Below are 15,962 nucleotides of genomic sequence, written 5' to 3' on the forward strand. Positions count from 1 at the left end.
CATCTTTACCAAAGGCCAATAACTGTGGAATGCTGTTTGCACAGGTCGGCTTTAAGCAGTTTAAGAAAGAAAAGAAAAAACAATGAAAATGTAAAATGAAAAGAAACTGGGCTCATAACATCCAAAGAAAAACTTTGAAAGACCTGTAGAACTAGTGATCATGATTCAGATTTAAGACCGTACATTCAGTATTACTCTACTGAAGACATAAAGAAATTGGGGATTACACAGGAACTTGGCACGGTATTGCAATACTTTCAGTTTTTCCTCTGTACTCTCTGACACTTGTGCTACACCTTGTTTGTCTGGGTTTTTGCCAAACTTGCTGACTCACAACTGTTGACTTTCCAGCAACACCCTGGAATTCCTTTTAAAGTTTCTTAAGAAACTCAATTTGTATAAAATTTGTAGGAACATTTCTGTTTAGGAGAAACTATTTATTCCCATTACATTTACGGCTTCCAGTTAATATTTGGAACAACACAGAATACAATCTAAAGAAAAAGAAAAAGAGTTTAAAGTTTGTTTTCAGTCATTTTTAGCAGCTTGTGCAGTTTTTATTTCATTTGAATATATGGATGTGGCGTAAAAACCAAAACATCAGAAAAAGAAAAGTTGAGCAAGCAACATAGATTTGTTTTTGTATTTTTATGTAAACAAATGTAATAATTTTTAGATGTTTTGATATATTTTTAATAGTAAAAGCGGCCAGAGAATAGTGAAGGGTGAATATGTTTATTGTCTCTGAGATGACAGAAGTTACACATGCATGTAAGCAATCAAAAGCGACTTAATTGTACATGTGACAAACACAAACGACGAACACCATAATAAGGCTTAGACTAAATGACAGGATGCAAAAGGACAGATGTGGATGAGACTTTGCCATCCCCAGTGTATTTGTTAACATTGGTATTTACAATCAGATGCCAAGGGAAACACGAAGATTTTCCCTTGGCATCATTTCTTGTATGACCCAGTATTTCAGTGCTAGGATATATTTATTTGCGCTTGTACATGCTGTTTAATTAAGGTGTTGATTTTTTTTCTCCATATTTCTAAACATCTTTCATTTCAATTTTGTTGGAACTACTCCAGTACCAGAAGTGCCTGGAGGACAACATAACCCACACGGCATCGCCACTTTGATTTTAGCACAGGAATTAGATACTAAAAGCAAAACACATGACTATATATTGCAAAAGCCCAGTATGTTAGAACATAAACAGGGAAAAGTCCGACTTGTCCTAAAAGTTTGTAGAAAAGATTTCACACTCACACTGCTACACTACTCAATGTATTTTTATGATCAAAAATATAAATTTCAGTGAAGTTGCCATAATATCTCAATTTCACTTTGCAGTAAGGTGAATGTAAAAAGCCTCCAAACCATATCAAAATGCCAGGTTTGGGCGATGTAAAAAAAACAAAACTCAAATAATTAATGTCAGATATGTTTCCATCTTTAGTGAAACCACAACTCAGATGAAATATAAACAGGCATATTTTTAGAGGGATAAATACAAATAAGGAACCTAAAATATTGCATAAATGATTAGTTCGGAAAAGCACCTCCTTTTTTTTTGTCACCAGAACCCTGAATGTTTTGATCCATCGTTAACTAATTTGTCATAACTCCCTAGTTCAAGTTGAAGAAAAACAATCCCAAAGTATGATGCTGTCACCACCATGCTTCACTGTGGATGGTGTTCTGTTTGGTGATAGTTTCCTACACACTTTCAGTGTGAAATGAAGGCGTGTTTTTTGAAATGTTTTTTGGAACTTTTAGCCAGATTTGGATGTTTTTCTTAATAATAAAAGCCTTCCATCTTGCCACATATGAGACTGCTGCATTGTGTGAGGTATAGATACATGACAGAAATTCCTGCAGCTCATTTAATGTTGCTATAAACCTGGTCAGTTTTGTCTTTTTATTAATCTTGGAGTAATATCCAATTTGTAGTACTATCTGTGTTACACAACATTTTCTCAAATTGATGATGATGGATTGACTGTCTTCAAATATACCACAATAACTTCATTCCATGTAACATCTAGTGCCTCAGAAATTATCTTAAGAATCAGATTGTTCTGATGAATTCGAACCTCCCAGCAGAGCGTGACTGTTACTGGAAGCTGTGACTAAAGAAATGTCAGGAACAGAACAGCTGAATTACATTTGTGTTAATCAGAGGTGTGTTAAAGGTGGGGAAAGATCTTAAGTGTTTTGTACTGGTTTGATTTTTTTTTTTTTTTACATCACTATAAACATGCCATTTTAGCGGGTTGGGTAGAATATTTTATAGGCACAGTTTCTTCTTTTTTTCATCTACCCACATGCAATTCTTTCCTGAATCCTTTTAAAAGCACTCCTTTTCATATTACAACATCTAAAAAAGTAGTTAATATGATGACGAAATATGACAGACACAAAGACAAAGTAAGAGCTAGAAAGAGGGGGAGGGGTAGCCGGTGGAAGGGGGGGTGGGGGGGTGCTGTACAGGGAAACTTAAAGGGTTCATTTGGTTTTCTCAGATGCTGTAGCAGCAGTCGCTGGCTCTGTCTGGACCCCAGCATCTGTAGAGTGGCGTTTCTGACCCTATAAATAAGAAGGGAGAAAACGGTAAATTCTTGTTCACTGTAAAACTGTCTGCACAACTATATTTAACCACAGGAAATGACCTCTTTTACCACTATTTCCTTAAACTGCCTTGCCAGGAGCTTGTCTATAAGAGAAAAAAAAAATGTAGCTGACAACAAAGTGAAATGTGTTGACTTTAAGTCAGCATAGCTGTACTAAACCACTGCTGGGTGTAAAACTGAAAGTTGAGAAACATGAAGTGGCATGCTAATCTGCTTTGTTTTCAGCAGAGCATGGCCTGTACTTCCAATAATACAACAAATGGCTGCTGCCATCTAGTGGGCAGTAAAGAAAATTAAACTGAAGAGTGTTAATCACATGAGGCAAATACAGACATGGCAAAAAATAAATTATGCCTTCTGTTAACTCTAAGATTTTATGTCTAGGAACCAATAATATGCATGATTTTAATAATTTACCACATAACAGATTTTACAAGTGTATTGTTTTGTTTTCTTTTTTGAAAAAGAGGAAGCAAAAATAGAAAATCTGCATGTAAAACCCTCCAAAATATCTGATTCAACTTAACTTGCACAACTAACTTTAGCAGAAATAACAATAGTTGGTTTCTAACTGACTTCCTTTCTCTTATATTATTGCAGAGAAATGTTGGCCTCTTATTATTTATGTTGTTCAATTCTTTGAGATTTGCAGATATTTGCTCTCTGAGGGTCTCACAACATCATTTCTGTCAGGTTGAGATATGGTTTGAACAAGACTATTGCATCACCTTGGCTCACGTCTTTTTCAGCCATCTGTTTGAAATCAATGTCCTGTTGATGACCCAGTTTGGGTCAAGCCACATAGCATGTATTTTGACTGTTCATTGCTTTATATTAGCACTCCCTGTCCTAATTAATCTTTTCTAATTAGTCTTTTAATATTGCCTGATCATGAACTCTGTCAAAGATGTAATTCTTGTTTTTTGTATCTTACTGAACTAATTGGAAATTACCTTGTAGGTCTCATCAAATTAATGGGGAGCAACAATTATATTTCTGAGCTCACTGCTGTTGTCTCCCCTTTCTGGAATTGTGACTGAACACATCTGTATGTTCCAGACCTGCAAAAGGCTTTCTTTCTTCAAGACTGTTGGCACATGAAACAAAGTTGATTGAACACATGGCTACTGTTTTACTTTTAAATCCAATCTTAGCAGTAAATTAGTTTTGTTCCAGTAACGCTATGAAATCTGTTACATGATTCTCAGTACTTTAGATTAGATCTCAATAATTTTCTAAAAAAGTAAAGATGATCATTTCAGTTAGGATTATGTCCTGATTGAAATAGGGCGTACTTTCTTTTATCTATATCTACAAAGATGCATCTTAAAGGGAAGTGAATGCTGCAAGTGAATGACTTCATAAAATCTGCTATAGGCTTCTGTAGATCAGGGTGTCCAAAGTGTGGCCTGGGAACCTTTTGTGTCCCTTCAAATGTTTTTGTGTAGCCTCTGATGACCAATTAAGCAAAATAAAAATTTGGCAAACAAAATGGAAAACAACTGATGACCTGACCATTTTTGAAATGATCTTTTTTTTTTCTTTTTATAATCATACAAAGCCCTTTTTATGTCTTGGACCTTTAATGATATACAGATTTAACTAAAGTGTGTTTATTGTTGAGCAGGTAAAACTAAATTAAAAAAATTCACAATAATTTTGTATTCTTAATTTAATGAATTTTGTGGCCCACCAGTAGTTTAAATTTGCAAGGTTTTGGATCCCAATGCAAAAAGTTTGGATATCAAGGCCTTAAGTAGAAAAGTTTTTGTTTTTTTTACTACAAGACTATGTGTCTATCAATGTATGAATAACTGGATAATTTAATTGACATTTTTTCCTGTTACGTGCCTTAAAATGACACGTGTTGTGAATTGACACTATATAAATAAACTGAACTGAATTAAATAGAAGTAAGTTGCACATAATTTAAACATGTCACTGGACCTCAACTGCTGCTTTAACAAGATCTGGGAGAAAAGTGAAGCTCCTCTCACCAGATTTTTGAAGAACAGCTGGATGGAGTTCCTCTTCTCCAGTCTTTTGGGCTGACTCGCTGCATCGTCTCCAGCCGGAGAGGAGGCCGCCGCCGGCTTGCTATCTACAACTGCCTCTGACTTGGCCACAGCTTTAGGTTCCTCCTTAGCTTTTGCAGGTTGAGGCAACTCTGCAGGAGCAGGCGGGGTTGGAGTCGTCATTTTGGGGTCAGCAGCCTAAAAGAGAAGCATAAAGTTTAGCTGTTCTGCTCCAGTATCAGTTTAGGGTAAAGTGGCTGTTATTCCTGCTCGGAGTTTGAACTCCGAGGGGAGATTTGAACCGACATTAAGATGCACACCTGCTGTTAGGACACAGCTTGCATTTTGACAGACGAGCACACACGGTCTGAGAAATTGTTATGATTTTTGAATATGACAGCAAACAAACGGAGAGACGCTTCGAGCAAATAAGCTGTTTAGAGCACGTTTGAATCTCAGATGGCATTATTCTGGTTAATAATGCATCTATTCACACAAGAAATGATGCTATTTACCAGGCCAGTTGATTTCTTGAGGAACCGAACTCCACTTGTGGAGGCTGCTTGGACTTTTGTGGTCATGGTATCTAACAGTACCTCAAGTTCACATCAATCTGTTACTCGCTGACAGGTGATTTTTATCACAATGCATGCTTATTCAACAATTTTAAGGGGAACAGGGGAAATCTGAAGTGAGTCAATTCTTACTTTGGGCTTGAAGAGAGACATGAAAGATGATTTGGAGGTTAGTTTCTTTTCCTCCTGAACAGGAGGAGGCGGTTCCGGCTTCGCTGCTGCCTCCAGAGTGCCAGCTTTGGAAGGATCCACCTTCTTTTGTCAAAACAACACAGAGGAAAAAACACAAATCATGAGACGTACACAAACCCAAGGGCGCGGCCGTCAATGTAGCTGACAGAGTGAAAGCCGGAGCTGCCACCTGTGACAGGAGAGAGGAGGAATTCCAATCAGAAAATACAGGAGAGGGAAGGAAAAAGTTCCTGAAGGAAGAAAGAAACCCAAACAATCTGATATGACAACAACAAGAATTGATGCTTTTAACAGCCAATGTAGGAAGGAATCCCAGAAAATAGAAAATGTCAGTCTCAGAGGACAGAGATTCTCCACCTCCAAGGAATTATCAAGAAAGTTGAAGATTTTTGAGAAACAAATGTGTTTTTCCAAAAAGTAAGACATCTGTACTTTTTAATAAAATACAAGAAGATGAATTTAGCACATCACCCAATTTGGCTCTAATAAATAATAATAATAATAATAATAATAATAATAATAATAATAATAATAATAAATGAAATATGTTTTTGCATGAAAAATACAAAAGCTGCTGAGTTTTGGACTTGGTGCAACAGATAAAGATGGCTAAAGAGCAGATGTGCAGCCAGGTTCCAGCTGTGGCTTAAGTTATAATGAATCAATATAACACTAGAAACAAACTACATTTTTTCATGTAAATTATTTTTTGGGGAACAAAAACTAATCAACTTATTTTCCATAATCTTCAACTCTCCAATGGTTCCATTTAGCTTCTTCCCTTAGCTGTGGTACGTCTTCCACCAATTTTGCAATTTTGATAATTGTCATGGTGGAACAGGTTCAGTGTGAAGGAGTGATTCTGTGTTATCCCAAACCAAGGAAATAAGACCCCATGCGACCCTTTTTCTGGAAAAAGTCTAGAAGATTTAATTGAAAATACTGCAGAGCTTTGTCTTTAAACAGTCCAAAAAATACATTAAAAATCAGAATTTGTTTTAGCCTGAACTAAGATGTTGAAAGTCAGGCTTGGTTACCTAATCTGATCAATTTTCAGCATCTTTCAACCAGATGTAGTCATCTACAGACATCTTCTAGAAGTGGTCTCTTCAGCTTTTCCATTTTTTGACTGGAGGCAACGTTGTGAGTTCAGTTCAATCAAGTAAATATTTTAAAAAGATTAATTCACACTGAGGTGTATTTTGTTTTGTTTAATAACACCTCTTAGTAGGTGGGAGCAAAGGATGGAGATTTATTGCATTGTTATCATGAAATATTTCTTATACTCATAAGAACTTAGATTTATTGTAACGGTAAATTTCAGTTAACGATGTCTGAAACTCCCAAAACTGATGGTATTGCTGGAATTATTTTTTGCCATTTTCTCCCCTGATGGTTCCATGAGTGCATCAATAAACAACAAATTCAAAAACATAATGAAATATAGATTCTGTGTGCAGTGTGTGTGTTTAAAAGATTGCATTTGGTCTCTGGACTGGTTCACTGCCTAAAATGGATGTGAGACAATATGCAAAATCTAGTCTTTCTGGGATAAACATGAACCTTACTGAAAATGGGATCATCTTAGGTTAACTCATTACTACCTTTATCTCTAAGAACTGGTGAGAAGTTCCTGGGGTGTCTCAAAAACTACCTAAATGTTATGAAGATTCTGTGGCTAACTTTGTTTAAAGAATTTCTGTTTGTGGGGTGCTTTTTAACATGGTATTATGTTCAGAAGTACAAAATGTTAAAGATATTTAAGTTTTTCAACCTTTCACAGAGAGTTTTCAAATTTTTCTTCATGTGTTTTTTCCGTTATTTTCTCACACTCTTCCCCAATGCGGTAGAAAACAAGTGTGGGTGTTTTTGTTTCATTTTTACTCCAATCAGATTTTCTAATCACTACATTCAGTTTCATTTACATTTCTTTAAACCACCGCAGCTTTCTGGAAACAGGGTTGTCAGTGAGAAAACATTGATTTGAATAACTTCAAAGATGCATGCAGAATGGAAATAAAGAGTGAAAAAAACTAATAGCTTGGCGGCCATCTTGCATATTTACCTCCTCTTCTCCAACTTGCTTGTCCACTTCCACAGCAGCTTGCTGAGATTCAGCCTTATTTTCAGTTTTATAAGCAAATGCAAATTTAATATAACTTTTGTACCAGAATGGAGATTTAAAGAAAATTTTATTCAACTATCAAAAAGAGAATGAAAAGCCAAAATTGAGAACTTTTTTTGTTTACCTGCATTTCTACAACAGGCTCTGGTGCCTCCACTGCTGTCTCCTGCAGAGTAAAACTGCTTTTATATTCTGAACCCATTTATATTGAGATAAAAACTAAATACCCTTAATTAAAGGATGATTTCACCCAGAGTGAGGTATTCACTCTAATATATAGATTTTTATGAATAGATACCAGAGTCTCTTTAGTTACCTGTACTTCTACAACTGGCTGTACCTCTACTTCAATAGCTTGTGCTTCTTCCTTGATAGTCTGCAGGACAGTGAAGGAATTATTACGTTTAGTGAAATCTTAAAGAGATAAGAAAGCTTTATCTCCCAATAAAATGACACTTTTGCCAATGGCATTTCAATTTAAGTGCATGTGGATATATGTATACCTTAATTTGCATTCAATCCTGCATTAAAACTCACTTTCCGGTATTCGTCAACATTTTTCACTTCTGGCCCCGATGCCAATTCATAGGAATGCAACACCTGGTGCAAATGCTAATTTTCAATCAAAGCTGTAACCACTGGGACCACAAGATTTGCACAGTGCCTCATCACTTTATAGAAAAACACTTTTATAATTAGAGCTTAATACATTTTGTTGGTCTAAGTTAATGCTCCCTTTTCTCATTCTAAGAAATCCTGCATTTCTCAAAGAGTGGGAGGTAAAGAAGTTTTGTTATTGGAGATAAAAAAGAATGTAGCTGCTTTTTTATTTCATGTAAATCTAGATTGGCATAAATATACATAAAACAGTTTAACCAATATTTTTAGGGATCTCCTTGATGCCTTTTGCAAAACACAAATAGCTGGGACTTGGGCACCTTCTGGCTGTCTCTGTGAGTTTTAAAACTACCAACGTGACATGAAGTTTCTTGTAAACGTGTTGCTTTTGGCACTACTTGTGAAACGAGGTAGTGACAGAGCCATAACACTTGATTTATGACAGGGCAAGCGAGTGCTGTGGCTGGAGGATGTGATGAAGAAAATACGGTATCTGTTGGTCGTAGGATTTACTGCAAAAATCTGTTATTATTCTAGTCATTCACATTTTAGAAGGACCAGATAAATTTCACTGTGGGACGGTCAGTTGGGTTGATGTTTAAATTTAAAACAAAACCAAGAAGGATGCCTTGGTGTTACATTGTGGAGCAGCAGTAAGAGGACAGACTGTCACTGAGTGGGTTGTAATCCAATTGTATTTTTGACAAGTTTTACAAACCTTCAATCTGTTTTGGCCTTTAGACTTTGAGATGCACGACACAAATTTAATGCACAGCAAAATTTCACTGCTGTGTCTCCTGTGTCTGGAATGCCGGCCTTCATTTTTCAAAGCTGACATTTGTGTGGGACTTTATGATTGGTGATTTATTTACAGCCAGAGGCATTGTGAAGAGCTGAATTTTAACATTTTGACATTAAAGTTGAACTAAAATCCATTTTTTAGTCTTTAGAATAAATATTTATTTGTGACTTTAATGGTCCTTCAAGGAACTCAAACACATCAAACAAAATGTCTGAAGATCAAACATCAAAAAACCTTCAAAATGGTAAAGGCCTGATGTAAAGACATTTATGTTATGAATAAATGAGGCTCTGTACTAAATTAGTTGTCACCAGAAATTGTATGTTTCACAATATGTTAAGAAAATTTGAACAGTATTTGTTTTTTGTTTTTTTGCATCACTTAAATTTTACAGTTTTGTTAAATTTTATAGGCTGTCCTGCTTCTTTCACATAAGCAATTTTAATACTAAGTAAGCTACTGCAGGGAGTAAAAAGACTGCACAACAGGTGAGACATGCAATATTTGCATTGCCCTAACACAGAGGTGCAAAATCATTGGTTGACTCTGAAGTTGCTGAAGTTGAAATCTTGCAGATTAGGTCAGCACAATTAAGTTGTGAGTCATTTATGTTCTATGCCAGATCAACCCAAAACGTCTTCAAAAGGTTTGTCGCTACCAGAAACTAAAAGAATACAGAGTTCATGGCTACGCTAACCTTTTCTACTTTATCTGCTCAACTAGATGGAAATCTGAACACGAGAGTTTATGGTTATTCACCATAATACTTAATAGCCAGTAGTTTATATCGATACAGTTTATATTGATACATCTTATGCAATAAAACTGATTAAAGGAGATGCTGGATGGATTTCTTTTAGCCAGATAAGCATTTTCATGCTTACTATTTGCAATTCCTCTGAAAACATTTGATTACATGAAAGAGGCAACTTTACTCAACTGCTGCGTCAGCTAAGATACAACACTTGGCATCTTTCTGCCACTCCCAGACAAACCAGCTTCTGTCCAATTGGGAGCCAGATGAGTCATGGTCAGTGTGAGGATATAATAATCTACTGTACCATCTCTGTACGATTGGCTCTGCTAGCTGAAACACTTCTCCTTGACCCTTCTCTTCTTGCCTTATATCAGTTCCTTAAGATGACATCTTTTACACTATATGCAGTGTAAAATGCATATAGTGCAGCTGAACTCGTTGAGTTTCTTTACCTTTGGTCGGAAGAATTTACTCAGAGCATCTTTTGTCGATTTTCCTTTTGCGGACTCGGGTTCTTTTGCAGAAGCTTTTGGTTCTTCTTTTTGTGTTGGCTTTGCAGCTTTGGCAGCTGCTTCTCCTTTGGTCTCCAGTCTCGGAGGCTCTGGGGGTGGCGGGGGTGGAGCAGGCATTCCTTTGGGTGCTGCAGACTGTTCTGATGTCTGTGCAATCTATTCAAAACAGAAAAATGATATATTGATGCAAAGATAACAATACAATGATGTTTACTAACAAGCATATTTTCTAGCAGCAAGCTCAGGTTAGATTTTTATCTACTTTAAATGATTAAATAGTCTTATTTTTGTAAAATCGGCACATAGGGTAAATTCTGAAGGTGGTTTCTTTTGAACTTTAAGATGCTGCATTGGGTTATATGCTCACAGTGGTGGGTTCTGCAGGTGCGGTCTCCTTCTGGGACTATTTTGCAACAAAAAAAGGAAGCAGTTAGGAATATATGGTTAAAAGAAGCAAATAAAAATCAGCAAAAAAGCTCATTATGCACCACTATAAGTAACAAATATGCTCCATTTTTAGGAAACAAGACATCATTATTTCAAAAGGAGGGCCAAAAATAGAAATATACTGTATCTAACTACAATTTGTAGCTGAAATTCCCAGACTGGTAGAAAACTTGCTAATTAGCCCTCTGCATTTTGCAATCACTTCTAACAGCTTTGGGAATAGAAATGCGGTGTGATAATCAGCACTTGTAGGAAAAGGAAAGAGGGTCGATAATAAATTCAGCACTGAACATCTGTTCACCTGATCTTTTGCGGCATCGGGAGCAGCTGTTTCCTTTTTAGGTGTTTTTGTGGGAGAAACCTGTGATACAACAGAATGGGAAAATGAATTAACCAGAAAAATATTTCAAGTCTAAATGCGTTCTGATATCAACACATCAGAACACATTTACATTGTTTATTTGTGGTGTAAGGCACTTTAAATTGCACTCCTTCCAATTTATGAAGAATTTAAGCATCTTAAAAAAAAACCTCCCAGTCAGAGGATGTGATTGATGCTGTACCAGCTAGCAAAGCTAACTATTATTTCTATAAAACCAAAGCCTTTTTAATGAATTCAGCCTTTATGAGAAGCTAACCGAGGCAGACAGAGTGCACACTGAGGTCTCTGACAGAGCGCGTACAGTACATGTGCTGTCATTGTGACGGCCATTGTGCTCCGGAGATGGCGTAGGCCTGCCCGCGCACTATCTGCACAAATCTCAACTTCCAGTGGCACAGGCCTCTCTTGTGAGCTCACCCTATGGGACGAACAAAAGGCCACCACATTCCCGCATGTTCAAAGACTTGATTAGCATGGGGCTGGAGCAGTGGTAACTCTTTAAAACACCATGCATCCAAAAGACAGCATGATGAAGAGGAAATACAATGGCTGCTTGTTGTAGGATTTCCATCAGGCAGTCATCATAATTTCATTTACAGTGAAATACTGATGTTAGAGCTTTTACAGACATTCAGATTGTAATTATTTGAAAAAAATTAACTACTTTTAATAATAATTACCTTTTTTTATCAATCTCCAATTTACATAATTTTTCCTTTCACAGTTTCACAAAATTAGATTCTTGATTTTAATTTAATGCACCATTTCTTCACAATACAAACAACTAGACATTTCAACAGTGTTTAAACATGACCTAAATTCTCACACAGTGTCACTTACTAGTGTTTTAAAGAAGCTCATAACTGGATTCTCCTCAAGCTCACTCTCCTCTCGGCTTTCCTCAGGCTGATTGTTTCCGTTCTCGCTTTCAGGAACTGTCTGTTCCTCTGGACTCGACTCTGTAGTCGCTCCGACCTCTGGCTCAGTCACAGGTTCTGACTCTTGCTTTACGTTTGCCGTCTCCTATATGCCGCCAGAGAGAATGGGCCTTTGAGGAGGATGTTGGAGCAGCAGAGCTGATATGCAAGCAGTGAGTGTCTTAATCGCAGCATTGAGATGGGAGCACAATTCCAACCATGCCTCTGCCTACTCGGGGCATTGTCAACAATCAGGCCTTTTATTAATGTGTGTGTCCCACCCCTCACTCATTGATATTCCACAATGTGTGAGAGTTATGCCTTGTGAGATGTTAGGAAAGCCAACTGTCTTGCAATGTCCATATGGTTGGTTGATATAATTTAAAATTACTTCTATTTTGAAGTTGTTTGAATTTCACAACTTAGATTTTTGTAATGCAACCACAATTATGCAATGTTTAAGAAATTTATTTATTTATTTTACTTTTTAACTTGATTATTCTTTGTATATTTTATTGAAAAAATAATTATAATTTGTGAAGAAAGTATTATTTGTGAGTACACTGTCTAGGAATGATGCCAGGTATTTAAAATTAGCCACAGTTTCAACAGGCTGGCCATCAAGTTGAAACCGTGTGTATGTTAAAGTTAACTGAAAAGCTAATGTTAGCTAAAGTTCTGTATCATGTGGGATATCAGTAGCAAGTTGATCTCCAATAACACTGATTATCTTTGTGTGGAACAGTGGCAGACTGGGTGACTGATGCACACAGGAAGCAAAACCTAGCTGTGTCTTTTCTGATCCGGTATACAAGTTAATGGAGCTCAAATTTCTTAAGAACTTTCATGCTGGTGCCAGAAACCTGCAGCATGGTTTAATAAATATGGGGCTTCATAAGAGGTATCTTTATGAGGTTCTTTAGTTTTTGCAAATTCAGCTAAATCATCCAGAAACCTCAACTTCTGCCTTTGAGTTCTTCATAAGCTCATTTATTGTTACTGGGTTGAACGTTTTGCTGTTTTATTTTTATTTTTTTGTATGTCCATTTTGGCTGTGGGAATATCCTCAGACCCATATAACCAAATATCTGCCAGCATTCAACTCTTATGCTCTTCTAATCTAGAACAAACTTCCAGAAAACGGCAAAACATCCAAAACAGTTCCTTAAAATCAGGGCTAAAAATCCACATGCTTAGAGATGCCTTTCATTCATAATAACTGGAACATTGATCAATGTATTTGATGTATATTTGCTTGATGATTTTGATAATGTCATTTGACAAAATGCATTATCAAAATGGCATTTTGATAATTGTGTTTTTATGGTGTAAGGCACTTTGAATTGGACTAAATCCAATTTATCAAGAATTTCTGAGCCTAATGCTATATAATTTTAGCATTCTTGAATTGGTTTGCAGTATTGCGCTCATCATGTATAAACTCTAGCTTCTCCATACTGACCACTTCCTCACTTAAAAGCACAGATTTTATTAAGAACTGATCACCTTGATTCCAACTTGAATAATTTGTTATGAAAGTCAGGATTAGTATTTATCACAGAGTGAGCACTGAGGCAATAAAACACACCTCTGGGCAATTTAGAAATATATTTTTTTCTGTTCATTAACCGTTCTAGTTGATGAAATGTAATCTGAAATCACAATATGCAGACATTTAATTTGCATCATGGATCATTCCATAGTCAAAAACAGTTTTTTACTCATTTATCTGTAACTCTTGCAGTATGCAAATTATCTGTTGGCATTTTATATCTGTAATTTTTTTGTTTTATTTCTATTATATCATAGCACATAAAATGTTGGTTTGCATTCAATGCTTTCTTGACCAGATATTGAATCATATATTATTGGTATTTAAAATAATAAATAAATACATGTTTTGCAGCTTTCATAGCAAATTGAAATTCTGTGTAATGTTGTTGCTGTTACATATTTTGACATTGTAATATAAATGTACTACACTGTGTATATGAAATTATATGCAATCATGACAGTAAATGTCTTAATGATTACAGGCATAAAAAAATGTTTTCCATTTGATAATAAATTTATCAAAACTATGAAAAGTACCAATGTAATAAAATATTTTTTTCTTATATACAGTATATAAGAGAAAAATATAAGATTTTTTATTTTGTTTGTTTTATTTTTTAGATTTTTAAATTGTTTTGCTAAAGTGTATTTTTGTACTGAAATTAAAAAAGTAGTTTTGCAGACCTTTAGAACAAAATGCTTGTACCTGTTTATATTATTGTGCAACACGCATAGGATGTGTTGATGATGATTAAAATACATTGTTGTGAATACAAAATAGAGGACTCTTGCACTCACCTGCTGAGGCTCAATGTGAAGCTGACTTGCATCCACTTGCTCTTCACTAGAGATCTTTTCCTTTTCCTGAACCTCAGTTTTCTCTTCCGCTTTACGGTCTTTCTTTTTGAAGAGTTTGCCAAAACCATGACTTTTCTCTTTACGTTTTTTGACTGGTTCCGTGTCAGTTGGTGGGGAGTCAGTGGTTTCAGACACACTTTCAGCTGGAGCTGGTTCTGGCTCTGGTTCAGCTGTCACATTATCGGGTTCAGCTTTCGTCTCAAGTTTTGGAGACTGCAGCTTGCCATTCTGATGAACTGTGATGTCACTCTTAACTGTAAAAAACAGAATACCAGACACAATGATTATTTATTGTTGAAAATCTCATTAAAACAGACTCTACGAAAGTCCTATTTAGTGTAAATATGGAGTCTCAGATGATTTTTTAAATAATTACACAGCTGTTTCTGCTAGGCATCAATGCACATTAGGATTTCAAGCCACTTGCATGCAACATTTAATTGATATCCTAATGTCTAATTCTTCATGAAGTAAACATGGGCTACTCAGTGCAAGAAAGTGGCATCTTTATCTCCAGGGTCAACATTCCAGCTCTTAGACAAACTATAGAGCCGGTGGGAATAGCTCAGCACTGCTGTCGCTGCAGTGACACAAACCTCACTGTGACAGATCAAATAATCGCTCCTTGTCAGCTTTCCTGAGACTACGCCCAGAGTTTACATTAGGGGATCCGACACAGGACCAGGCTGGGAGGCTCTGTATTTACAGAGACTTATGAGTCTGAATGGTAAGTCAAATAGGGACATTTAAAAGGTCAGCCGATATAGCCTGAATATTTTCCCAGAAAGTGGAATTTGGTGAAAGGTGACAACAAGAAGGATAAATATTTTCAGTGCATAGCTTTGCTCATTCTGCCAGTAAACCAAGGTCTATTTTGAGTAAGAAATTAAAAGGAGGGAGAAAAGTCACCATCAGCCTCCAATCCATTGAGTGTGATGCTTGCAGAGATGCCATTCACTGATCCATTTTCATATTTTTCTGGAATTGTCCCATTCTATGGATAAATAAGGAAAACAAAGCATCTCTGTTCAAAAATAACATGTAGCTACATCACAATCACCAGTTTTAAGGCATGCTTGTTCTCCCATGTGCATTCTGTTACTGATGGACAGTCATTTGTAAAGTTCAAGATTTGTTGTACAGGTTTAGTGTTTACTATGTAGGATTTTTACCTCAGTTACTTCTTCAGGAGTTGACTGTTCGTTTCCCATGATGGTCCCTGTCTGGGTTTGCCACCCTTTCTTCTAAAACACATCCAGCACAATAAGAAAACTTTTGGATATGAAATGTTTTATAGAGACATAAAACAAAGTAGAGAAATCAAATATTTGAATCATTAAAAGTACAATTAATGAGTGTTGTGAGTATGTTTAGTCAAATATTTTACCTTGTGACACTCCTGTAGGTTAAGTGACTCCAAGAAAAAAAGAATATATGCCTGTCAGAGAGATGGATGCACTCCTCCTGTCTTTCTGCCTGCATATAAAGGCTGTTATTGACAGACTGTTTTATGTATGCTTTAAAATGGGTGTGACTGTTTTGAAGCAGTCAGCTGGATTTCCTAC

The 15,962-nt window shown here is 36.2% G+C and overlaps 1 protein-coding gene across 7 annotated transcripts; it reads right to left on the reverse strand.

The window, feature by feature from the left end:
- Window positions 1–719: 719 nt before the first annotated feature.
- On the reverse strand, window positions 720–15,893 carry bcas1 (brain enriched myelin associated protein 1). Of its 7 annotated transcripts, none has more exons than XM_028011006.1 (15): window positions 15,785–15,893; window positions 15,570–15,641; window positions 15,307–15,391; window positions 14,338–14,651; window positions 11,909–12,091; window positions 10,988–11,047; window positions 10,607–10,642; window positions 10,180–10,395; window positions 7,867–7,926; window positions 7,675–7,716; window positions 7,491–7,532; window positions 5,366–5,488; window positions 5,174–5,254; window positions 4,641–4,856; window positions 720–2,599 (listed from the first exon to the last, which is right to left on the reverse strand). In XM_028011006.1, exons 2-15 carry the CDS (start codon window positions 15,606–15,608, stop codon window positions 2,519–2,521), a joined length of 1,578 nt encoding a protein of 525 aa, XP_027866807.1. In that variant the 5' UTR covers window positions 15,609–15,641; window positions 15,785–15,893; the 3' UTR covers window positions 720–2,518. The 7 variants fall into 7 exon arrangements, with proteins under 7 accessions (XP_027866807.1, XP_027866805.1, XP_027866806.1 ...); XM_028011004.1 differs by having other exon boundaries at window positions 7,491–7,544; XM_028011005.1 differs by having other exon boundaries at window positions 7,491–7,544; window positions 15,570–15,638; window positions 15,785–15,882.
- Between the last annotated feature and the right edge of the window lie 69 nt (window positions 15,894–15,962).

Source organism: Xiphophorus couchianus, chromosome 24, assembly GCF_001444195.1.
Source record: "Xiphophorus couchianus chromosome 24, X_couchianus-1.0, whole genome shotgun sequence".
In the NCBI taxonomy this organism is placed as follows: Eukaryota; Metazoa; Chordata; class Actinopteri; order Cyprinodontiformes; family Poeciliidae; genus Xiphophorus; species Xiphophorus couchianus.